Source organism: Euwallacea similis, chromosome 8 (genome assembly GCF_039881205.1).
Source record: "Euwallacea similis isolate ESF13 chromosome 8, ESF131.1, whole genome shotgun sequence".
Taxonomy (NCBI): domain Eukaryota; kingdom Metazoa; phylum Arthropoda; class Insecta; order Coleoptera; family Curculionidae; genus Euwallacea; species Euwallacea similis.
In genome coordinates this window covers 3,653,287-3,678,281 of record NC_089616.1, presented here as the reverse complement: position 1 = coordinate 3,678,281, position 24,995 = coordinate 3,653,287, and the positions used below count along the sequence as shown (strand labels likewise).

Sequence of the window (24,995 nt, the reverse complement as noted above, 5' to 3'; positions counted from 1 at the left end):
CGCCCTTTTAGCTAACTTTATCGCTGTACAGGAAGCATTAGCTTTCTTTCTATTGAGCCGTTAAGGGTAGTTTTATCACCAACTTCCTTTTTACAGACTGCAAAGGTTTAATTTTGTTTACGATTCTTTGAAATAGGCACTTCTAAAATATTTTACCTGACTGCCAAATATTGATTACACGGTTGTAAAAACTGAAGTCGGAGAAGATAATAGACAAGATTCCAGTTAGTTACCCTTGGAATTAGATTTTAGCATTTCTTTATTGGTATATAACAAGAATTGTATACAGTCTGCTCCGGATAAAGATAAACCGCATGGGGATCTCGGAAACGGCAGTAAATACAAAATCGCTTAAATTAGGAAAAAGTTGCGCAATTTAAAGCAAATTTATTATCTGTTTTTATATTGGTTAAATTCCGAATGATTACAAATCCGGAAATATAATACGATATCCGGAAAAACGAATTTGGCGGTTTTTGTTTTTTGAAAATAACTCTTACGGTTACAGCTAGAGGAATTAAAATTTTACGTTATTAAGACACCTTTTTGAGATCTTTTTAGCAGTGTTGCGAGTTTTTTTGTTAAGTCTTTACTTTAGGAGATGAATTGTTAAACTTTTAATTTTCATACAGGCGCAATATAGAATCAAGAAATCGAAAACAAGAAAACTGGTAACACAGCTAACAAGTTCTTAAAAGAGTGTCTTAATAATGTAAATCCTCTAGCTGTAAGCGTACGAGTTATTTACAAACATCGAAAACCGCCAAATTCAGAATTTAGCCGGTATATAAACAGATCATTAATTTGCTTTAAACTGCGCAATTTTTTCCTAATTTAAGCGATTTTACTATCGTTTCCGAGGTCCCTATGCGGTTTACCCTTATCTAAGACAAACTGCATATATCGATTTTTAGTCAACGATTATATCTAACTTTGCCAGTCTATATACTCTAGAATTCGTATCTCTAACAAGCACTCTGTTTCTCCGTGTCAACCCCGCTAGAGCTTTTAGGGCATCAGCAGCTATATAACCTAATCCCCTCGAATTTCCTGAAGTAAATGAAAAAGCTCCATGTTTAATAAACCCCATAACAGGCCTGGTACATGAATCCTTGATAGTTTGCGGTTCAGGTAGCCAAAGTTTGCGCATTTCCATAGCGTAATTGCACAGCATATCGGCATCCGTTTTTGTTATGGGCTAAAAGATCAATATTAATCCTTTGCAAAGCATTCTTTAGTAATTCCAACTTTTCCTAATTTTGAAGCTCGTTTCCGTCCTCTGCGAAGCCTTTTAAGCAGACTTTTGTGCTCATCTCGAAGAGTTTTCCGCCTATGAGCAAACAAATCTCTGCACTTCGGTTCCAGTAAAGATTTGCTGCAGTTCTCCAAAGGCAGACAAATCACAGCAAATTTGGAACAAATACCCTTATTGATAGGCTCAACTCTAACGGCTATAAGGCAGTTGCTAGGAAGGCATGGCATGACCTCATTTCTTCGTTTGGATGTCAAGAATTCCTGGACAGAATAATAATAATAATTATATATTATCATTATTGAGTGTACATTCTGAAAACGTTTATAATACCTGTAGAAGCTTTAAGAGTTTTCTATCGCGTAGAACTGAAAAAGTATTGCAAGCTGCTTCGGACCAGTCAGAAAGCAGCATTTTCCAGTTGAATGAAAGAGGTGAAGCGATGGCATATTTGTTAAAATTTGTCCGTTTGTTCGGTGGTAATCTAAGTAAAGGAATTAAAGAATTACTCTTCTTTTCATTGAAAATTTCCTGACCTAAAAAATTTCTCTCGCAGTGACTGTGTCTGGAAAGCTTCTTCTTGTTCCCCTGCTGTGGTATCTGGACTAAGAATATCTGGTTGAGAGTTCTCAAAAGCTATCGATTCGCTTTCTCTGAGCCCCCCCGCACGACTTCCCCACATTATAAATGAAATAAATAAGGACTGGGACCAACATGAGGGAAAAATTACGTCCCATCCGCTAGAATATCCTATAATCGATAAATTGAGGCAAAGGGACAAATTAGAGAGAGAATTAGTACCAATAGGTCCAGTTGTGCTATTCCCAGCCCTCCATAACAAGATAATCGGTATTACTGACACATTCTCCATTGACCCCTCAGATTCAGGAACTAAACACTGGGAACGCATCTCACATAGTTCTGCATTAGACACCTTTAACGTTTGAAAATCATAAAAGAGGTGTAGTTAATAGCATTATTAAAGCTTTCAACTCACTTTATTCTTAGTAACAAACTTCCGAACATTGTCATCTATTAAGGGACTCAAAGCCAAATTTGCATACAAAACTTGGTCATTTAGCGGTTCACAATAATCGATCGAAGAAGCTTTAGTTCTCTTTTTAGGTAAATTCAGTCTGGGATCTTTTACAAGCACTGAAAGAACTTTATTGGGTGGCAGAAAGCCTGCAGTGGGCATGCTTTGAAACACCTCATTTTGCTGACATAAAGTTTCTATAGGGAAATTGTTTATGCAACTGCGAAATTCCTCAGAACAATCTTCTATAGCTGCTGGTCTGAAATACTGATTAATTAACTAAGGATTTTGAAGGGATTTAAAGAATACTTTAGAGCACTCATTAAGACATCTGTGGCTAAAGATCCAGTAAGTCGAAATTTACCAATTTCATGCTCAAGTTCCCTAATCAATATTTCATTTGAGCCATAATGAGTCAAAAGACCATCACTGGTATCTTTTGCTAATAACTCTACATTAAATAATCCAACCAAAACGTCAAAGGCTTGCTTATAATATGAAGGATGGATGAAAAGCCATAAAGCCTTTTTGTCAGTTTTTGTTTGATTCCACAGATATTGAATTTTTCCTATTGCCTTTCTAATATCTTCTTTATCTAAACTTGGCTGAAACATGACTAGTTCTCCAAAACTTTTCCCTAAAAATGGTTCTTTAAAGCATATTTTCAAATCAGTCTACAAAAAACAACAAACCATTAAAAACACATTTAGCTTCAAAAGTTAGGCCAGTATTTGAATCTACAATTCTCCTTAATGGAATTATAATACTGTCATAAAGCCCTACAATCTCGATGCACCTGATATAGGACAGATCTTGTACAAGACAATGTTTAACTGTTGCTCTATAACAGGCTTTAAAAGACTTATCACAAGGCTGCTTTGGGAGTTTATAACCCCATTTTTCAACCATATGAAATCTAGAAAACTGGTAATTACAATACGATATATATATATATAAAGATTTTTTATAAACCTTTTAGCATGCCAAATGTGGGTGTTTAACCATTTAACTCGTATTTGCCTTCTAACATAATCAGCTTGAAGATATAGTGGCCGTCTGCAAACGTTTTTTTTGGGGGGAAAATCAATGGTTTACTAAAAAGGATAACAAACCTTCGGTGTCTTCTTGAAGGCCTTTTGCTTTTTGGAGGTACCCCTGACTTCTTCATCTGGTTGATATGTATCTCCCTTAGGCGCCTGGGTAATCGTTTCACTACATGGGACATGGCCCTGCGCCTCATGTGTTTGGGCAGCTTTTGAAAAGCCATTTTCGTGCCAAAAGTCTGGCTAATAGATTTTCTCATAGCTTGAATTTCCTTCACTCTTGCCGCCGTAAAAGTAGATAATGTGATACTTCGGGGTAAAGAAACGTTTGATGTAGAGGGATGGAGACCCAGGGCGTTAGATTCTTCAGACATTTTCGTTCAATTATTATTATTTTTGTCGATTTTAAACAGGATATAGTGAAAAAACAGGTAAATAGGAAAAGTTTAATTTGAACTTTCCTAACCTAAGAAATTGCCGGTATGACTCAGAGAATAATCGTCAAGGCCGGTGCTCGTACGCATGCGCATACAGTTTCTTTGTTTCGCTCTTCCCTATTATTCATAACGAGTATGAGTGAGATAGAATAATCATTGAACTCAGCCTGTTAATGTTATGATTCTATCAACTGTTTTTTTTACATACGTCATTCTGACTTTACGCAATGTAAATCTAACCTCAAATTTCTAATTTTTTTACGTATTTTTGGAAGTTTTGTGGCCCTTATCTAAAGCTCATAGATTCAATATTTCTCATACGACTCTAATAAAATGGCCTTAATTAGTCTTAGAAGCGTCCTAAAATGCGGGCAAAGCATATCCGAATCTTTAATATTCAATTCTAGGTAAGCAAATGACCGAGTATCGACAGGAATCTAATCACAGGTTTTGCAGGAGTATCACGCTGTCCAATATCAAATTTAACACCGCTGAAGAAAGTAAAAACCCTGGGGAGGCGAGTGGGGTTCCTCCTGGAAGTATGAGCACAAAGTCCAGTGAAGATGTTGAAAAATTAAACAAACAAATCAGTGAACTTGCAGAGAAAAATTCTGAACTTTTGGTAGATACACAATTACACAACTTTTTTCATAGTGAAAACTGACTTCCTCTGTAGGATAAATACAAAAGGTCATTAGCAGATGGAGAAAATCTCAGACAAAGACTAACAAAACAAATTGCAGAAGCAAAAATTTATGGAATTCAAGGATTTTGTAAAGATCTCTTAGATGTGGCTGATGTTCTTAATAAAGCCACAGAAACCGTCCCCAAAGATGAAATTACAGACAGCAACCCTCATCTAAAGGGCTTATATGAAGGCTTGATTATGACTGAGGCACAATTGAAGAATGTTTTTAAACGACATGGTTTGGAACCTGTAAATCCATTGAATGAAAAGTTTAATCCCAATTTCCATGAGGCTTTATTTCAACAGGCAAGTTTCAATTTTTTATTTACCAATTAAAGTTACAATTATTTGGCCTTTAGGAAGTTGAAGGTAAAGAACCAGGCACAGTGGTAGTAGTTTCAAAAATAGGATACAAATTACATGATAGAGTGTTACGGCCAGCTCTGGTGGGAGTTTCTAAATAAAGTTCTCAAAATTAATAAGGAGTTGGGGATGCATTTATTTTTGATTGAGAAATGAATGTTCCAGTGTGTAATTCATTGTATCCACATAAGAACTTAGAGGTGTATAATTTTATTGTTTTTATATGTTAATTAGAAACCATTAAAGAAGTTGTTTCGTGGTTTCTTTTTTATTTTTCCCCACTTTAAAGCTGCTGATGTATTGTGGTCATGTGTTGCAGCCCTCAAAGACACCTCTTAAATTGATATGATATAAATTGATTTCTCTCAGACAATTGATAAGGTCCTAGTTTTATTGCTAAAGAAGTTGAGATTTGATATCTTGGATCGGCAATTACTGTAATGAAAAAAGCAACCAAATTGTAAAGATTCCTAGTGTTAAATCAACTGAAATTATTGTGGCATCTGGAGTGCCTGAGGATTATCATCTTCCACCCTTACTACATACGTGTATCGAACACATGTTCGTGTGATAATGTCAATTTCAACCGTTCGAGAGGGTCATGGTTTTCGCATGCGTATTGCAAACATTTTGCAAAACTAAACTATCAGGGATTGCTTGCCGAAACAAACCATTAGCAATGAATCAAGGCCATTGCAAGGCGCATACTCCTGTTGACTTTATTGAGTGCACAGACAAAGTGGAAGGGAGAAGGGAGTTCGTTCCAAAAACGAAGTTAATGCCTGTCGGTCTTCTCACACATTTTTCTCTCCCCTAAATTAATTCATAGGAAGTTCAAGTTCGAAAATTAATTAAAAAATAATGCATTTCCATTTAAATTTGCAAATAAAATGACTGAAATGGAACATGCTTTTGATTCTCTGTTGGAACGAACCACATTAATTTCATGCGTCACCCAACGTCACACTGTTGATCAATTTTTATTGGTGGATGCATTCGCGCAATTCCGTGTGCGTCATTCCGCTTTTGGATTGATCCGCGATGAAAGTGTTTTGGTGTGTAAAGCCAAGGTGATTTTGATGTTAAATTTTAGTGAAATTTGTGTTGAAAAGCTGTTGGACGAACTGGGGTGAGTTAGCTTCATTATTTGTGCCATTTGGAAGAGGAGAAATCACGCAACCGAACGTGAAATCGCTCCTTGACGGAGTCACATATGGCGGAGTTCAGCTGTTCTTTGTTTTCGTCCGAAAAGTCGTCCATTTTGTGAAAGCAAAATCTGCGTCGTACCTGACCCTGCAGTTTTTAAACGCAAAATTCATGATCTTGGAATGTGATAATCATAATAATTTAAGGCGAAATAATATACCTAGTGATAAAATAAACTTTTAATGTTTCCCGTCGACCTTTAATGCGTTTGCGGTCATTCTGCCCACGCGATGGCGATGACAAAGAGAACTGACGTCGACGGCATAATTAGCGTTTGCCAGGGTAAAGCTAGAGGGGCCAAAATTCCTAAGCACAACGGCTCGCCCAGCCACCACCCAAAGCCATTCGGAGCTTCGCCTCCGCCCAAATTCTCACCAGTTAAGGGGTCCCCATCAAAGACCCCTTCAAAATCCCCTGTACCTGAGCCAAGCCCCCGATCATCCCCGGGGTTTATTGCCGGTTATTACGCTGGGTGCAAATTCACCGAGCCGCCCTCTGCATCTGCTCTCCCCTTGCCGCCCCAGCATTGGATGAAAAGCAACCATCATGCTGCTGCTCTGTTACCTTGTGGGGCTCTGATTGCCGAACATCGTGACTTTACCCAACAGCTCAAGCTGCTGCTCAAAGTGCAAGCCTGATCTGGAGGCAGTTTGTTTGTAACATCTTTGGATGAGAAATACAAAAAGACATTTATCTTTATATATTCTATATTTTTATGCGTGGATTCATTGAGAGCATGTCAATAATATTAGGTATATGTTGGTTGCGAGTGAACACGACAATACGAACAACTATTAGGTGTAAGTACAGGCCTAATACACCAAAAACTTGGGAAACTTTGAATGAGCAGAGTTGCAAATTGTTAAGAGTCAGTTGTCCTGTTCAGCCGCCCTGTGATATGCAATCGCACCTTACGAAGCTGTGATTGCTTTATAGCTGTTAGGAAGTCTAGAATCTAGTGACTAAAAGTAATCTAATCTGTTTCTAAATGTGATTTTTTTGTTTTACTTACTGTTGATCAGTGGCAAGAGTATAAAATTTGAGTTTGTAATTGGAGCGATGCTCAAATCTGTGTGTGATATGACGTAAATGAAGAGTAACAAAAAGGCATTCAGACTGCAACATCAAGGAAGTGCAGGTCTGCAAGAGCCCCAACATTCTCCCTTGCCATGAGGCGTGTACTGATTTTATTTGGGGGAATCTTGGAGCAACTAAGATTGGTTCTTATAAGAGATCAATTCCGGTCTAATGCCTTTTTGTTAAGACAGTAATAATATCCAAAAACTCGTCAATTATGACGCATATTTTGTTACAAGAAAGTACAAATTAGTATCACTTAAAAAGTCATTGAGATTACTTATCACGTCTATTGTTTGGTTAATTACATTGTTTTAATAACAAAAACATTTGGATTTGTAATAGAGTACGTATTTAGGTTTTATTTACAGTTAACAATTGGCTTTAATTATTGATGTATACTGTCATTAATGGAGTTCCTTAGCTGAACACAATACTACTGCATTGTGCGAAGTGCAATATAGTATTTTAACTCCGTAATAATTTAGCTTATTAGAAATTCTAATTCAAGTTGTTTAATCATTGTTGCAATAGTAATTTAGTTTCATTTATTTTTCTTCGTCATTACTGAATTGTCTTTAGTTTCGTTTTATTCATGGGAATTAGGATTGCTAATATTATAAGTTTTTAGAATCTCAGATCTCATATTATGTTAACTTTGGGAAAATCAATTCAAATTGTATGTAATTTAAGTTTCACCTCATCTCCATCCTTGTATCTGTGATACTGATCCCGCACGTCTTTCCTCAAATCCTTACCCTTTTTATCTAATCAGATTTATACTTCGCTTAGGGCTATGATCTCCTAATTTCAATTGGTGACAAAGGAAGTTAAGACATATTTAGGCCCTATTAATGAAAATGTTCTTGTGCCAGTTTGCTTTAACTTTTGTGATATTTTTTAGTTTTAATGAGATACTTAAAAATTCTATTGAATTCAATGCTAAAAAAAGATGGATAAGTTTTGAAAACTCTCTAGTATCTTCAGAGCTTCTCCAGCCAAAAAAATAGTAAAAGTCATCGTAACATATTGAAATAAATTCTGTACAAAATTAAAGCAGCTATCGAAGCTATTATCATGAACTTGTCCTTACAATAAAACAAAAAAAAACAGTTTCTCTGGCTTCAGATCATGTTCCATTTCAATGTTTCCTTTATTGCATAACTACAAATTTATTTGATTTGCATTAAATCAGCCAGTTTTGATAGCTGCTTTGATAGCTAGTCTTATCTCTTTTAGATTGTTTCTCCCTCCTCCCCATTCAATCCTTGACTTACCCCTTCCTCTCCGGGGCTCCAACCCCACCAAATGAATACAAAAAGAAATCGTTGAAGGTGTTGAAGAAAGCTGAATCCGAGTGGGTAAATGGTTGCTTATGTCAGTTTATGTAAAATTTTGTGTGTTTCAGGGAGATGGAGAGTTTGGTTGCGAAGACTTCATTGGAGAATGTTGGTAACCATGAATAGTAAGTGGATGTTGGTTTTTCGAAGTTTTTGACGAGCCAAGAATAAAGGGACGATCAAGAAGTTAAATTGCAATAATTAGGAGTAATTGCAGTATTTATCTATTTGGATAGTGCGCTTTTAAACAACGAAATTATCGTTTCGTGCACTTAAAACATTTATTTCATAACAAGCCAATATTTAAAAATTGGGACCATGAAAACAGAATATATAATTTGCTGCTACTAGATAAACACATTACTTCATAAACAACGTTTATTTGTGAGCCAATTTTAGAAATTTTACGAGTTTTGTTAAAAATAGATAATGTTTAATACAAATAAATACACCGTAATACAGACGTATGTTTGGCTTTGATGGTAGACTGTGTGACTTCATGTTTGTTAATTAAAATTTCGAAAATCCATTAGAATTACAGTGTTAATTTACAGTTTATTGAAAATAGTAGAGTAATTTTTATAAGGAAATCTACTTGGTGAAGAAAACATATGGCATGGACCAAAATGTCCCTCTTTGCATAATCCTTCAGTTTTTACAAGAGCACAAACTTAAGACGGACCTGAAGGTTTAGTTGGGCAATATAAATTCGCTGCAAATTTCAACGTATCAATGTTTATTCCGTTTGGTGTCAAAATCAAAGAACGAAGTAAAATTAAGATATTAAATTTAAGACATCTTTTTAATTTTTAAAAAATTCCGGACGTCTTGATGCACCACTGGAAGCTTCGATTCAAAATCGATGCAAAAAAAGAGCAATATTCGTGTCAAATGAGCTTTAATTTTTTTTAGATATTTGAAGATGCCACTGCTTCATTGAAAGCCAAAGACTTGTGAAGACTTCAAAAACCGAATATTTCAATTAGATGAAAATTGGAATGCAGGAATGTCATTACGAACAGGGGTGAATTGAAGTTATTTAGGGTGACGTGCATAGATGATGATCAATGCTGCAGTAAACAACTTCAAATTATAAACAACCCATCGTACGCACCGTAATGTACCTTGGCTAGGTCTATGATATTTTACAGATTTTAAAGCAAGCATTTACTCGCAGCATAAAGCATTTGGCCGTTAATGGGTAGCTAAAAATTGAAGGGCAAAGGTCAGATAGTCACAGTCTGATTTGTCGACAATTTCATACGTATATAGGTTGTATCGAAAACGGCCTTGAGAGCTATCCGATGCAAATATCGAAAAAGGAAATATTGGTTGCCTACTTACTATCACGCTCCAACTAGACTTTTCGTAACTGCAAGGTAATATTTAGATAAACACTTTAGCCTCAAAGCTCATGTAGTTACATTTTTCCCATTCTCAATGATCTCCTGAATCTTCTCTGAATCGCTCTGTAAGGTCTTCAGATCATTTGCTAGCCAATTGTGGTATTATTGATCAAAATGGGACTAAAAGCGATGAAGACTCCATTCCATGAAATTTCTTTGCTGAATATAATGTACTTTTTTATGTAGGCCTTAGTTAAGCTATAGAAAATCAAGGTTTTTGTGAATTTTACGCAGGTGCTTCTTTAGGAGAAATAGGAATTGAGCGTGGAAGGCTCCTACTAGCAGGCAAAGGATTATCGACAAGAAGATATATTCGCGTTCTTAGAATCTAAAATAAAGAAGTCTGGTGTTATATGTTCAGGAGCAACAAGAAGTGATGATGATGATGCCTTCACACGTATTTGAGATGTGATATAACGCTATGCATGTTCAAGAGAATCTGGTAATGTTGCATAATAAGTAATTATTAAAGGAGAATCAAGAGTTATATTGAGTATAACGTTTTTTCTACATCTATCTCGAAATTTTAACTCGGTTGGTAGAGGCACAAGAATTTACTTAATGTTCTCATTATTTAATATTACCGCATTCTCGTTAACACAGTATATAAGTAGCTTTACGTCACTGAAAAGTTATAATTAAAAGATCAATCAGGAAGCTTATGGACGTAGATGATTATTAAAAAAATAATACAAACCTCTTCCTCTATGCTCACCCCTTAAGGTTTCTGTAAATACGACGTAATTGCATTAACTTTTTATGTTTATTATTGTATTTACAGCTGTAACAACAAATTTAAATATGTAATAAAACTAAGGCACATCCCTCCATTTCCTAAAACACGTTATTTTTGACGTCGATCACAGAAGCTTTTTTGTAGTAATCATCCAAATTCACCATTGTGGTTATGCTCGGATTGAAATACTCTTGCGGGGTTACCATGTGAGCACCTCCGTAAAAGTCCAAAACCATTATCTGCTCAGGCTCTACTTTAGAGACGTAAAAGGCATGTTCTGAAATGCGATAATAAGCAAAATTATACAATAAAACTGAAATATTACCTTCGGGCCAAGACCTCATAGCAGGGTGCCTCTCAAACAACGAATCCTGCCCAAATTTATACTCTTCACTGGTATTGCTAACCTGCAAAAGTAGAATTACAAGTAAGTATATAGAGGTTTTTATTATTTGTATTCATACCTTTACGAAAGTTCCTGTTATGATTACTTTGGCACACTGAGGGTCCTGAGGATCGAGCTCTCGTTTTTTGCAGTAGTCGCTTTGCGCCAGAGTTGACATTATCGTCACTCTGTTGTCTTTCTATTTTAGTAGGAAATCATTATCACATTATATTATCATTATATATAAGTGCGTTACCAAAAGGTCCTTTCCGGACACGTCCATGTCGGTCATATAAATGTAGGGGATTCCCGTAGAGTTGCTTTCAGGGCCGTCACTCAGGGATTTGAGGCTCACGAAGGGGTAACCTTCGATGGCAGCTTGAGTAGAAAGCGTGGCAATTGATACCCAATCTAAAGTGGATAATTTAATGATTGAATTTATCCATTATCAAGTACCTACTTAAACTTTATTAAGACTGTTAGATTTTGCCCATATCACCTCGTAACCTTAATGGACACACATAAAGGGTTTTCCATATATCACATTGTTTTAGGGTTAACAGATAGTTTACTCATTTTAATATAATTGTTATTGCAGGAAAACGAACACTTTAAAGTGTGAAAAACAAATCAATTTGGGCAACAAATTTCTGTGTTATAACTGACCTCATTCATCAAGTTTCAGATTCGCAAAGAAATTCTAAATTTTTCCCCTGCAATTGCACAATTTTGAGTGCAAACTTGTTAACTGTCGAAAGCCCTGATATTAATCAGTTCCCCTTTAAGGAGCAGGTAATATGATAAAATCTTTTTTGTAGACAGCAGATGCCTGATTCAATTGCTTTCAGATTTTTTCCTTGTTAAGTGCATATATGTTTAAGAGGGCAGGTTTTCTGATAACAGATAATGCTATAAAAAGTAGATGGACCATTGAGTAAAATACGATTCCTCGAAAAGTAACCTTTGTACCTATTTTCTGATACTTCAAAAATCGAGTATTAATATCTCGGGAAGACCTAGAGTAATTCCCATAGAGAATACCTAAAATTGCTAGACTAGATGCACTCTAGAACCTACATAAACTGCTTTGCACCATCTATTTTGCTTTCTGAGATATGTCGCCCCCTTTGTAAATGTTTTTTGACACATTTCGAATATCGATATCTCGGAAAAAGGTGAGCCAATTCTTTTAGAGAAAATTCTGGCCGAAAGGCTACTAAATATAGTGTGTATGAACCGTTGGCGGTGTTTTTAGACTAGTTTTATGTAACTTGGTTATACGAAATTGCGCCCAATAAGCTTAGTGCCGTAACGAATCTCATCATAACATAATCGATTTTGATTCAATTATATAAATAAATTCTTACCGTTAAAGTGGATAATGTATCGTGCCATTAAAGCATATTTGTAAAACGGCGGTGGCCCAGAAGGGGTAGTAGGAACGATAGTGGTGTCATCATCGTCGTCAATGACTCTGCTTTGCACTTTTGTCAAAGGTGCGACCAGGGCAACCAGCACTAAAACCTGTAATGGTTATGTTTTAGAAAAAATGCACAGTCATGTTAAAAATATAAAAAAGCGTAAATACGGTGCTGCTCACACATTGTCAATTTGCCAAGATTCTTAGAGGTCTAGTAAATGTGTCTGTACAAGCCAATATTTATCAAAACATTGAACAGCTTTATAGTACCAAAAATAGGTTTTTTGTGTGTCGGCTTAGATTTTTTTAATGATATTTATCTAACGTAGGTGTTGCTTTCTTCTCTCTTAGATGAATTAAGTGAACAACCAGTTGCATTATAGGCACTTAAACTTCGTTTAATAAACAATTTCTAGCAATTAAATTTTACTCACCGCTAATCCCTTCCAGTGATTCATTTTGCGAAACTATCTTCTTTGGGTAGTCGTCGGGCTAATGTGGTTCGAGCCCTAAAAAGCTGCTTTTATAGTCGTTTCGGACGGTCGGCCGACGAGAAGCAAATCACATTAGAGATAAGCGATAACACTAAAGAATATCATTTTTAAACGAATCGAAACAAAAGGTATAGAAGTCAAGAGGTCTGACTGCTATTAAGCATTGAGTATAAACAAAGGCGGAATTGCGCTGCCGGGCACAGAATCGTACTCAGATTTTTTCCATATGCAAAGCAAATGAATCAGTTTCAGTAGAAATATTTCTTTGCTTACCGTTTGCGTTTTTATCACTTTTACCGGGAATTTTGATAATTGACGTTGATGGGCGATGGATTTTTGCTTCTGGACTTTCATCGGTTTTGCGCAATGATTGTGCTTAACTGAAGGTTCATCGTGATGCAAAAAAACCACGTTGGAGTCAATAAAATACATTTAATCTGTAGCAACATTTAAGCAAACAACTAACAATAATTTCTCCTTTTTTAATACATACCTAATTTACTTTTATATAGACACAGACGATCTGCTATTATCGAAACTTAATATCAGCAACAACTTTTCCCAAGGTATGCACCTCTATCAATATTTGTCTCTATATTTTTCTAATTGTACGTATCATTTTACGACATTCATCATCATTAAATAGAAGAACTTAGTACATTCACTTACAGGTTCTAAGATAAAAAATCGCTAAAGACTTATTGGCTATCTAAGCCGGAAAATCAGATACCTTAAAATAAGTCTAGCGTTTCGCATTGAGTCGATTTGTATTTATATATTAAAAGTTAGACGTATAAAAAGTCCAAGGTAGGAAGAAATAGTTAAGCGCAGGGCTTAATAATAAAAAATCGTATCACATGTAAGAAGTAGCGTGTGATGAAAGACAAAAACACATGTATTTTTAATCATTAAAGCTGGCAACATAAAGCTCTGTTCGTTTTTAGTCGTTGAAATCATAAATGCTAGAATTAATATACAGGGTGTAACACATCGCCATGGAGACATTTCAGGGGGTGAGAGTACTCTGCAGAATAATAAAAAAATACTAGTAGACCCCTGGTCAAAAACGCATAATTTTTTGTATACATACAGGATGGACAAGTTTCACATTTTTTCTCAAAATTTGTGTTTTTCTCACGAATATTTTTCTAAATTTGATTAAATGTTACAAATCGCTTAAGAAAGTTGATAACTAAGTCAGATAATTAAAACAAATAACAGAAAACTTTTCCCTACCTTCCTTTGCATTCTTAATTTGCATTCATAGATATTTTTGCAAATTCTACGAAAACGGTGAAAGATACAAAAATACTGCAAGCGACCAAAAAGCTGAAGGATTGAAAAAGGAATTTAAATTTGGTATCAGAATGTCTATAGAGTGTTCCAAAGAAGATACAAAGCATAAAATAGTAATGACCCAGAAAAACATAACACTTTGTATATGGCCACCCACAATTTTGACATTTTGTTGTAGAGGGTCTTAAGGAGAATAGGTGTACGAAGTTTCAAAAATTTTACTTAAGGCACACGTGGGAAAACGCAAAATATAATATGAGAAAAAATGCGAAAGTTTGTCACCCTGTGTATCGAAAACGGAGCATTTTTTCATTATTTTGTAGAGTACTATCGCCCTCTGAAATATTTCCGAGATGATACGTTACACTCTGCATAATTAGAGAGCTAACGGTCCTTAAATTAATTGAAGGGGAGCCAAGTCAATATTATAACGATCTGAAATGAAGCGGATAAATAACATTTTACGTCCCATTTCTGTCTAACAGACAAGAACAAATACTACAGTTTTACCGTAAAATGCACCTTTAAGCAGAATTATTCTTACTTTAGCATAAGGAGACTTGGGCTCACATTCCGGACGCAACTTTGTGCAAAAAACTGCTATCATGAAAACCCCTCTTTTAAACCATGCAAATGCATTAATTACTATTTTTTGACCATCAACAGCACACTTATTTGCATTAACACGTAAAGAAAAAACTGCACCGGAACATGAGAACTATCACCTATTTTTAGTCAGGTAACCCTTACCTAGAGAAAACAACGTTTTGAATACACATACATAAAGCTATTTGATGAGCATCTCGGAGACAACAATCTCAGAACAAAAACGTGTGAGACGCAGAATTAAATCAAACCATATCACATATTACATTTTTAGGTGATTACGTGCATCACATGGCCCTGTAGGGCCCCTGCATTTTTAGGTATTGAATCACCAGCGAAGGTCCCCCCGCGACTATTTCCGCGGGAATTTGCGACAGCGGACAATTTTCAATGCTCATTATTTGCAAGTTTGAACAAAGAGCCAATTCAAAGGGCAAATTGTGCAGAGTGGGATTGTCATTAACATACAGAGACTCTAAGTTTTCTAGAGTACCAATCTCCTCGGGTAAATAGCTTAAGTTATTCTCACCCACGCTAAGAAATACCAAATTGGTTAGGTGACCGATGGCACGTGGAAGCTGAGTGAGTTGGTTAGATTGTACAATCAATTTCTGCAGATCTCGCAGGTAGCCGATTTCACTGGGTAGCTGTTCCAGTCGGTTTTCTTCCAGATCCAGCACGCGGAGCTTTCTCAAATTGCCGATGCTGGGAGGAATTCGCTTCAGGAGATTATTAGAAAGAACCAAGACTTCTAGAGTTTGAAGACATTGAATGTCATCAGGGAGTTTTGTCAATTGGTTGGTTCCTAAAAGTGGACAACTTTAATAAAGGATGAAGAATTTTATGATTAAATTATATAATATTCAACAATAAAATTAATAAATTCATTGTTTATAGTGGGTGGACTAATAGGTGACTCACATACCCAAATTTAACTCCACCATATTAATCCAAGTTCCAACATCCAAAGGAAGTGAAGTCAGCTGATTCTCTTTCATATTAAGCTTGGTCAGCCTTTTAGCTCTCGAAAAAATTCCATAAGGAATTTTATCAATTTGGTTGTGTTCCAAATTAACTGAATCTACATCAGTGAACTGTGAAGGACCTCCAGAAGGAAATGCAGAAAAATTGTTTCTTGACAAAGTAATACTGGTTAATTTGCTCAAGCTTGACAGCAGTCCCTCTGGAAGCTGGCAAATTGCATTGCCCTCCACATTGAAGTCTTCCATGTTGCGACATTTACTTAAACTAGAGGGTATGGAAGTTAATCTGTTGTAGCGTAAACCCAGTCTTGTCAGTTGCTGGATGTTTCCAATTGATTCAGGAATATCTAGTAATTCATTGTGCTGTAGATCTAATGTGCTCAAATTTTTGCAATTTCCAATTTCTTCAGGGAGATGTTCTAAATGGTTATGAGACACATCAAAAGTGATTAAGTTAATGAGGCAGCCAATTCCAGCAGGCAACTCTCTGATCTTGTTTTCTCTTAAGCTGAACATTCCCAGAGAGGTCAAGTTACTGATTTCCTCACCTACATACCTTATGCGATTGAATCTCAAGTACAAAGTAGTCAGTGAGATCAGTTTGTACACAACCTCAGGGATATCATTCAACTTATTGTGCCTCAAATCTAAGACTTTTAAATTCTTCAAGTTCTCTAGTGAATCTGGGAGACTTGTCAGAGAATTTTCACTTAAAGCTAACATTTCTAAACCAGTAAGACTGCCAATTTCTACAGGCAATTGCACCAGTTTATTACCATACAAATACAGCTCTACTAAATGAGTCAAATCTCTTATGGTTTGAGGAAGAAGGGTGATATTTGACTTACTTAAGTCCAGTCTTTTCAAGCATTCCTCCCGACATCTTACAAATTCTTTACTCACGTCTAAATCTGCCTGTATGGGGGTTTTGTTTTTCTTTGCTGTCGGCTTTAGCTTGTTCGAATCTGGATGCTTAACTGTGACTACTTTGGGCCTTGACATGTCTTCTCGGAGAGACCCTGAACTAAACTTTTTCTGTTTTCCATGCTCCAGGCCACTTGCAGACTCTGCTTCCAACATATTGTCCTGCTCAGGTAAACTATTATTACAATGGTTCATTCCCTTGTGGATTCAAAGTTCCATTTCTTGGGAGATGGACATGTTTTTCTTTAAGGGTAGAATTTGAAGGAGTTTGTGGAGTTTTTTAAGGGATTTTTCACTTTTAAATTATTTTTTGTTATTTAAAAATGCAACAAATTCGATACTTTTGTCTCCGCCCAAGAAAATAGGAAAACAAAACAAAATTTACACTGACACACGTCAATTAAGGGTAAATATGTCAAATGAACTAGGGAGGTTTTCGCCCAAGAAAAGTAGATTTATGTACAGAGTTTACATTTTTTACTGCCACATTTTCTCATGTATTAACTAACTATTATAACTCCTACACTTTTCTAAAGCATTTTATTATTCCTTTTGCAAATATGTGATATTCCAGCATTCAATTGTTAGTATTTCTTGCCTGCTTGGCTGAGGATGGGTCTGGAGTCTTGAGAGAATCCTTATAGTGCAAGTAGTGTCATTAGTGGACAAATGGAGTCGACATATTAGTAGTTCCATTTGACTTTTTTCTATTGGTATGATTGCTAATTTTGACGTTAATTTCTTTTTGTTCTTGGCTCTAGGGATTTTTTTCATTTTCAGTTTACAGTTTAGCGGGAGTGGTGCTGTTGGTGACTGTGTGTAAAATGCAGCAGTAGTTTTTCGTACTTTTTTAAAATTTTCTCTTATTATAGTGACCGGATTAGTGCTTACGTTTTATTCGAAAAAATCGTTAACATGTGCCTGAAAAGCTAACAACAATGTTGCGTTGTATACCGATATTCAAGGGCTGCAACAGGCAAATCGAGTTTGTTGATAAAAGACACTGTTCCCTTGTAAACGTACCGGAGGATATTTTACGGCATTCGAGGAGTTTAGAGGAACTTTTACTGGATGCCAACCATATCAGAGATCTTCCAAAGGTAACTTTTTTACTCAGAAATCAAGTTTCCTGTCTCCTTCTAATACCCACACTTGCTTCTCAGAATTTTTTTCGACTCCAAAGGCTCAGGAAGCTAGGATTAAGCGACAATGAAATTCAGAGGCTACCACCAGATATTCAAAATTTTGAACATTTGGTTGAACTAGATGTTTCAAGAAATGGTAAGTTATCACTTATTTTTAATATAAATTGAGTCCTTTAACTCAGCAACTATATATGTTTGAGTGAGCAGTGCCCCACAAATAAGCAGCATTTGATTGAGGGCAGCTGGTGAAAGTTGGAGGTATTTCAAAATAGCTTGGAATGGAAATACCTTTGAAATATTTCTTCCAAAATATTTACCTCGGTAATACCTTGACATACCTTGCAATATCTCAAGTGTGTACACCAAAATATCTCAACAATCTACTTCTGAGTTACTCTACTCCATGTTGGGCTAGTTTTAAGCATTCAATTACTTGTCATATGGGGGAACTTCAGTGGAGTAAAGGTGTATTTCTTGAAAATAAAAAATCCCTCTTAAGCCGCTCGTTTCCCCCTTCCATGTTAAGCTTATTGCCCCCCTTAAGAATCCTAACCCATAATTTGAGACGGAGGTAGAGTTTGGTTTAGTTTTAAATTATCAGTAAGAAAGAATAAAATGGTATTTACAATTTAATTAATGCGAAGCTTCAAGGTTAATAATAGTCATAAACCAAGCACTCGGTATTACATTATTATAGAAGGTATACTACAGTGAGGTGTGAGGTTTCTATATCAAGTTTATATGTACTAGTATTTGCTAAACTGCTTAGGTGCCATATGTGAATTTTAACTACTTCACTGGGACTGAACATTTCCACTGGAAGCTTTTCGGATTTAATATTTTCGAAAAACATATGTTGCTCTCTTAAATCTTCCGAGCCTTCGAAAATGGGTACTACATTTTTCTGGATGCGTATGTGCTAGACATCCATGTAACATCTTGAGGGCTACATCATTGATATTTACCATACTGAGACATTCAGCATAAAAGTGAAATTCGTTTTATTGTTGCGTAGCCGTTTCATAAGACTGATAAATAAATAGCACCTAGATATTATACGCTTACGGTTTTCAGTTCAAGGTTTTGTATTGGTCCTTTAATACGTGTGTTTTCTTATTCAATTATGTATGTTTTAGCGTTCCACTCAGTGAACTTAAATTGATGATTTATGACAATCTAAGTTTAATTCTACAGAATTTGTGAATTTTAGTAGTGCTAGGAATCGATTCACATGTTAATAAGAGGTTGTCCTCAGAGATTTTTAGGGGTTCAACGTGTATCTGGGCATCTTCCTTAAAGGGGAAGAGGCGTCTTCCCCTTTGAAGGATCTTTCCGTAGAATCCTATTTATTCATCAAGGAAACTTGATGCGAAAACCTAGCGATGCCCATTATTTCGATACTTTAACACCACGTAACCGGCCGAGTAATACGAATTGTGCTGGCCGTTACAACACACAACTCAAATTACTTTCTCTTTCGTGGCTAGTCAATAGGCGTAACTGCAATACCTGATGCTCCTCGTTTCCACGATTTACACAATCAAAGGTCATTAGTTCGATTTTTCGAACAGAATCTTCAACCAGTAGAGATCATTTTAGGCTAAGTGGAGTGGTGATGTCAACAAAGCAGTAACACAAGAGTTCAGTTATCTCGATACTGTGGATGAGACCTTGCCTCAGGTGAAACGCCAACGATGATGATGCCGAGTTGAACGAACCGGCTTTGAGCCTACAACAAACATATGTCATTGAGTTCATTATGGTTTTCTGTAATTTGCCCACATTCTGTGGCAATTTACCGCAACGATTAGAAATATTTCCAAGAATATATTAAACTAATAAGAAATCCTGTTGTCATCATAAATACGTATTTACCTATACAGTAATTGATTCAATATTACTTAAAGTCTGATGAATGTCACTGGAGACGACTGGCAGTAAAATGTATAGCGAAGTGTGCCTCGGAATATACGAGCAAGCTATAAATAGAACTCGTATTTCCACTCAATAAAATTGATCCGAGAAAACTTCATTAGTAATTACGACAGAAACACATTCCTAAAAATTGTTTATACCAACCTACAGTAGTTGCTTATGTGCTGAAGGTCGCCCTGTGACATGCAGAGGAGCTGGGCGGCTACGTTCCAGCTCTATGCCATAATGGTTTCGCTAATTACTTTAATACTTTTCATCACTGAAGGCTTGCATGTTTTCTACCACTTAGTACTGAAGTGCCGCCATTTACGCAATTCCATTTGGAACCATCTATCTTTCCCAAACGTTCATTGCAACTTGCAACTGACGCCACGCCGGGAACAAAATTCAATCTTTCTAGGGGTACATATATTTGATTGCATACGCATACAGGAGGCCTGTTACCTGTGGTTCTAAAACATCCATTTATCTCTGTAGACACAGTGAATATTCTTACGATAGATACTTATACATCCTCGGGCTATCAGTAAATTGCTCATTAATTAGGCGATGAAAATGTTCGATTATTATTTGTGATTCCAAGTGGATTATTGACCCAAAAAACTGGTGTTCGAACAGGTGTAAGTAGGCTCAGGAACTATCATTAAGGTCGCTAAGTTATTGTCATTTAAGCAGCAGAATAACTTGCTAATAGGAAACGTCAATCCGCCTCGCTCTATTGCATTTAAGTTGCAATTCACCTCAAAGCGATCCTTGAAGCGATCTATTGATTGACCATGTCTGGAATTGAGGGATATGAAGTATGCAAGAGAGAACCATTTTAGTGTGTTTGAGGCTCGATGTAATATGGAAGATATAAATGGAAGTTCCCATACACGTAACTCGGAGTTTGTGAACTGTTAACGTAGCTACATTAGACGAGCTGTATACAGGACGGGCAAATTTCGAAGTTAATGTGGGAAATCTCGGTAATTGGGGGAGATCGAGAAACACTAACAGGGTACTCTCGATGTCGTTTTTGGATGCAAGTTTGGTGGAGCGATTAATAGCCAGCACCAGCAATGAAAAATTTCCTTAACATCCCACTAATCTACTCAAAAAAATCTCCTGATAATGAGACAGTTAACAAGGGTTCATTGAATTTACCCCACTTACCGTGTTTTCCTAAACAGGGCGTTCCCAAAAATGTGGACAATGTCCGGGAAATGAAAAGTTCTTGTTAAAAGATTGTGCTAAAGCTTATAAATTGTTTTTCAAAAACTTACTATTATGGAAATACAACTCTTCAAAATTTAATAGCGAAAATTGTATTTTCTAAGTAACTTTTCTTCCAGTTCATGAAATTTAATAAATTTTGAGTCACTCGTGTATCATACCAAGGTTAATAAGATAAGACTTAACATTTCTTTCTACATCTTCAGGGAGGCGGAGGGGAGGCTGCTCTCAACTTCTTTTTCCATAAAATATTTTAAGGTTTCGTTTTTTTTTTATTGTTATATGGTTTATTATATTTCCGGCGTACCTAAGAAAAAACTTACTTTTGGTTGATATATAGGTAAGCCAAACCGTTTTCCAGAAAAACACCATATTGTCAAAGAGCGTATTTTACAAAAGTAATGGAATTTTGCGTATATTTTTTAATCTAAAACTTGGATACCAAAATACACACCATTTTTGTATTAAAATTGTTAAAAATGAATTCATTACTTTGAAATAAATTCATTAAATTGCGACAACTGGGGGAAAAGCTATTTCGAAAATACCATTTTCGCTACCAAATTTTGAAGAGCTGTATTTCCGTAAGGAAAAACAATTTATAAGCATAAGTACAGTCTCTTGACAAGAACATTTTATTTCTGAGATATTGCCCACATTCTTGGAAACACCCTATATAAACACCCAAGTTTGCATACCCTGATCCAACTATGGAGCGAAATTATTCCTTCTGTGCTACAACGAAGTTGAGGTTTTACCGCTTTTCTCGATATAATATTTGCCATATACACCCTGGATAAAGGAAAGGCGTTCGACTTGAATGATTATTCATAAAGGAAAAATGTCGTTTGAGCCCCATGGGTTCGTAATAGGCCCAATCGATAATGGACTCAATTCGAGGCCTAATATGCGTCAGGTTCATCCTCGATTTAGGCATAATCTGAGCCTGCTTGGAAGTCTTATTTGCGGACCAAAACAGAATTTCAAGTAGCATTGTTATATGTACATTTTTTTAGATGAAAACCTTTTGACTTTTGCCCCATTTTCATTAAATTTTCTCGAATGATGCAGTGACTAATCCTCTTTGAAAACCCAAAACCACGGCCTTGTAGCAGCCGACAACGTTGCCTATGTTATTTCTATTTGATGATGTCACTTTTTTTTAAAACAAATACCAATCGCGGTGTTGCCATTTTCCTAGTCGAAATGAAAAAAGGGAAAGTTTAAATAACCAGTGAACCAGGAAGGGATCTTTCTCAGAAATTTCCGTTCCAACATATGTTGCTTTAATATTGCTTAAGAATTTTATTTTTAACGCAACTCCATCATCCATTCAAATAGTGCGTGGCAATCTTGAGTTCCACCGCCTTGACTGGGATTTGTCGCAATAAATTACGATTGAACGAGGTACTGGTACCCTGGCACTGCGGCCCATGTTTCATCTATATAACGGTCCAGTAATCCCATGTTCTTGGCTATGGCGTGACAGTAATTATTTAACTTTGTAATTGCACGTGCCACCCACAGTATTACCTTACTCCTGTTATTTAATCAGTTGAGTGTAAAAATTAGTGATGTAGTGAAAAAAGGTCGAGTAGGCTATACCTATCACTCGCTAATATCTATATATTTTTGCCAAGATCATGGTGCATTGAGAACGGTTAATCTTAACTGTTATTAATCTGCGACCAAGCGTGCTTTATATTCGCTTCATTGGCCGAATAACTCGATTTTCTACATATGCGAATTATAAAAAAAATTCTACGCTAGTTTGTCTATTATTTTTTTCGAATACCTCAGGGGACGTAAATCACGCAGGAGAAACCACAAAGGATCCATCCCGACCGCTCTGTTGGCCTGAAAGCAGGAGCGGGTTTATCGACTGCTCATATATTTGGGATTTCGGTCGAATATACAAACTATGATATGTTTGTGAGCATAAATTACTAAAATCACCCAACCGCTACAACCACAGCTGGGAGTTTCATTTAAAAGCTATTCGCGGTTCGCTTCATACTCTGTTTGACTCAAATGCCTGAATTAGAATTGAGGTACACACAATGTTGTTAATTTTAGTAACAACTTTGATTCCGTCTTCTTCTTTTGGGCATTTTAATGTCATTGACATTACTGCAAAAAGTGCAATTTCAGAGCTTTCGCAGTCCACTGCGTTGGGCGGACACTATGGAATGTTGGTTTTCATTTAATATTGCAATGGCGTTTGCTCTCATGACAAATGGCGCTCATCTTAAATTCCATTAAAACGCCTGTGATTGTGTGTAGTGAATGGGGAAATAGGCCGTATTATAGCTTGAGGACAACAGATATTTCTCCGATTATTGGCTCTTTTTTCGTCATTCGTTAAGTCCATTTAGTGTCTCAGGTCGTTTACCAACAAACCTTTTAGAATCAAAATCACATTCCACACTTCTCCATATGTAAAGTAACAGTGAAACGAACCCATTATAACGGGTCTTGTATTACCGCTGACATTGAAAGTTTCGCTGCTATTTTTAAACGAGCGGTTGAAAAAAAGGAAAAGTTCAGCTTAAAAATCGCACACGACGTTTAAACGATGATGGGAGGCAAACAGAATTAAAGCCCATCATGGGAGTGGACACTCAATTAAATCCCGACAGACGGCTACCACCTGTCCGGCATTCAGTTTGGTATGCATCGATGGTCACGGCAAACAGTACCCATAGTTGCGTCGATTGCCAATCCAATAAGCCCATGCCGCCATTTATAACTATGGGACCTAATATGAGCTAGTTGGGTGCTGCAGTGAATTGTCAATTATTACCTTAGCGAAGACTGAATAATACCCATTAGTACAAGCAAATCAAGCGCAATGAATGACGTTGATTCCATAATAAAAACCGTGACGAACTATGCATAAATCAACGAGTTAAATAATTTGATTCCGTTTTATTTCTTTAGTCCAGTTGCCGATTCTCTTGGGTTTCAAGAACCTCCAAAGCGAATTGAATTTAATGAGACGACCGTGACGTTTTACGGTAGAGTAAGTTGAGTGAATGAGACGAAACATGAGCGTTGCATATCTTGCATTATTATTCACGAAAGAGTTGTGTCTCAGTGTGGTAAATTCAGTATGGGAATGAAATTGATTTAAAAGCGAACGCAATTGATTGAAAAGAGAGAAATGGACCTTTCAAGTAACATCAAGACAGTGTAAGTTTAAGCAATGCCTTCGCCATATTTTTCAGATGTCTCCAGCAGTCTTTATGAGGTTTTCGTGGCTATACAACCCACTTTATATTATTTGGAGTGATTTTCCTTACCTTATCCATCCCCAAAGACCCCAATAGTAGGTTCTTAAGGTAAAAGGCAAACACAGATTTTGGTTTTAGAGCTATTACTGTCGTTTTGTCTGTGGAAGCGCTGACATTTTCGTAAATACTTCAGCCTCCTCCAGTCAAATTTGTGCTAGGGCTCGTCTCGTTTGATATATCCTCGGAACTGTTTTTAACTTTTCATATTTTTTTGTAGTTTGAGGTTTGGAGTGCTTTCAGCCACAATACAATTTTCTCTCCCTGTTTCTTAAGAAAGTTTTAAGTCTTCCTCTCTTCACTGCAACCGCATCGCGTTCTACCGGAAGTTGGGGTCGAGTTAAAGCCCATAATAATCCGTCCCTTTACGATCAATTTTAGGGGCTGTAATGAGTTTACCAACCCTTTCTCCATGTACGAAGACAATAAAGGGTGTAATTGAATAAAATATTTATTTTCTGCTTAAAACTTAACTTTTCCAAACTTAAAAAAGGATCCGGAACAAGCTACCTATGTCTCTGAGTAGGACCAGAGCAAAGAAGATTTGGTCCATTGAATCCGAAATACCTTTGACGTCTTAGAACTGCCTTTTTATCTCGTTTCTGTGTTTTTTCTCAGTTAAGCCTCTCCTTGAATGTGCCCTCACGAGACTTTCTCGAGTTGATATTTTCGTTTTCCAGACGTCGTCAATTTAAATTGTTGCTGCAAGGTAATGATT

General features: G+C 36.4%; 5 protein-coding genes across 5 annotated transcripts in view; 2 read left to right on the top strand and 3 right to left on the bottom strand.

Moving 5' to 3' along the window:
- Positions 1-97: 97 nt before the first annotated feature.
- Positions 98-3,736, bottom strand: Pop1 (POP1 ribonuclease P/MRP subunit). Its single transcript, XM_066392614.1, has 10 exons — positions 3,401-3,736; positions 3,261-3,344; positions 2,981-3,204; positions 2,598-2,925; positions 2,250-2,547; positions 2,054-2,186; positions 1,789-2,002; positions 1,586-1,736; positions 1,249-1,515; positions 98-1,198 (listed from the first exon to the last, which is right to left on the bottom strand). Exons 1-10 carry the CDS (start codon positions 3,703-3,705, stop codon positions 911-913), a joined length of 2,292 nt encoding a protein of 763 aa, XP_066248711.1. The 5' UTR covers positions 3,706-3,736; the 3' UTR covers positions 98-910.
- A 280-nt stretch (positions 3,737-4,016) lies between these two features.
- On the top strand, positions 4,017-5,068 carry Roe1 (grpE protein homolog, mitochondrial Roe1). The gene is made up of 4 exons (XM_066392294.1): positions 4,017-4,175; positions 4,225-4,390; positions 4,445-4,766; positions 4,820-5,068. Exons 1-4 carry the CDS (start codon positions 4,102-4,104, stop codon positions 4,918-4,920), a joined length of 663 nt encoding a protein of 220 aa, XP_066248391.1. The 5' UTR covers positions 4,017-4,101; the 3' UTR covers positions 4,921-5,068.
- A 5,524-nt stretch (positions 5,069-10,592) lies between these two features.
- On the bottom strand, positions 10,593-13,046 carry CREG (Cellular Repressor of E1A-stimulated Genes). Its single transcript, XM_066392300.1, has 6 exons — positions 12,824-13,046; positions 12,337-12,493; positions 11,226-11,380; positions 11,049-11,168; positions 10,910-10,991; positions 10,593-10,861 (listed from the first exon to the last, which is right to left on the bottom strand). Exons 1-6 carry the CDS (start codon positions 12,845-12,847, stop codon positions 10,683-10,685), a joined length of 717 nt encoding a protein of 238 aa, XP_066248397.1. The 5' UTR covers positions 12,848-13,046; the 3' UTR covers positions 10,593-10,682.
- Positions 13,047-13,295: 249 nt separating this feature from the next.
- Sur-8 (leucine-rich repeat protein shoc-2) lies at positions 13,296-17,065 on the bottom strand. Its single transcript, XM_066392276.1, has 2 exons — positions 15,711-17,065; positions 13,296-15,590 (listed from the first exon to the last, which is right to left on the bottom strand). The coding sequence occupies exons 1-2, from the start codon at positions 16,885-16,887 to the stop codon at positions 15,073-15,075; spliced, it is 1,695 nt and encodes a 564-aa protein (XP_066248373.1). The 5' UTR covers positions 16,888-17,065; the 3' UTR covers positions 13,296-15,072.
- A 398-nt stretch (positions 17,066-17,463) lies between these two features.
- Positions 17,464-24,995, top strand: part of scrib (scribble) — a 39,943-nt gene continuing 32,411 nt past the window's right edge. The window contains exons 1-2 of the mRNA XM_066392613.1: positions 17,464-17,792; positions 17,856-17,973. Of these exons, the coding sequence (XP_066248710.1) occupies positions 17,631-17,792; positions 17,856-17,973 (280 nt within the window). The 5' untranslated portion in view covers positions 17,464-17,630. The remainder of the gene's footprint in view (positions 17,793-17,855; positions 17,974-24,995) is intronic.

What these genes read in the sequence shown, in the direction of transcription:
- Pop1 (XM_066392614.1), bottom strand. Translation starts at nt 3,705, where the DNA reads ATGTCTGAAGAATCTAACGCCCTGGGTCTCCATCCCTCTACATCAAAC. An exon ending in AGTTTGTTACTAAGAATAAA is followed by an intron (nt 2,187 to 2,249) that starts GTGAGTTGAAAG and finishes CAAACGTTAAAG; the next exon opens with GTGTCTAATGCAGAACTATG. An exon ending in TAGCACAACTGGACCTATTG is followed by an intron (nt 2,003 to 2,053) that starts GTACTAATTCTC and finishes TATCGATTATAG; the next exon opens with GATATTCTAGCGGATGGGAC.
- Roe1 (XM_066392294.1), top strand. Translation starts at nt 4,102, where the DNA reads ATGGCCTTAATTAGTCTTAGAAGCGTCCTAAAATGCGGGCAAAGCATA. An exon ending in AGAAAAATTCTGAACTTTTG is followed by an intron (nt 4,391 to 4,444) that starts GTAGATACACAA and finishes CTTCCTCTGTAG; the next exon opens with GATAAATACAAAAGGTCATT. An exon ending in GGCTTTATTTCAACAGGCAA is followed by an intron (nt 4,767 to 4,819) that starts GTTTCAATTTTT and finishes GCCTTTAGGAAG; the next exon opens with TTGAAGGTAAAGAACCAGGC.
- CREG (XM_066392300.1), bottom strand. Translation starts at nt 12,847, where the DNA reads ATGAATCACTGGAAGGGATTAGCG. An exon ending in ATACATTATCCACTTTAACG is followed by an intron (nt 11,381 to 12,336) that starts GTAAGAATTTAT and finishes TATCCACTTTAG; the next exon opens with ATTGGGTATCAATTGCCACG. An exon ending in TATGAGGTCTTGGCCCGAAG is followed by an intron (nt 10,862 to 10,909) that starts GTAATATTTCAG and finishes ATCGCATTTCAG; the next exon opens with AACATGCCTTTTACGTCTCT.
- Sur-8 (XM_066392276.1), bottom strand. Translation starts at nt 16,887, where the DNA reads ATGAACCATTGTAATAATAGTTTACCTGAGCAGGACAATATGTTGGAA. An exon ending in TATGGTGGAGTTAAATTTGG is followed by an intron (nt 15,591 to 15,710) that starts GTATGTGAGTCA and finishes GTCCACTTTTAG; the next exon opens with GAACCAACCAATTGACAAAA.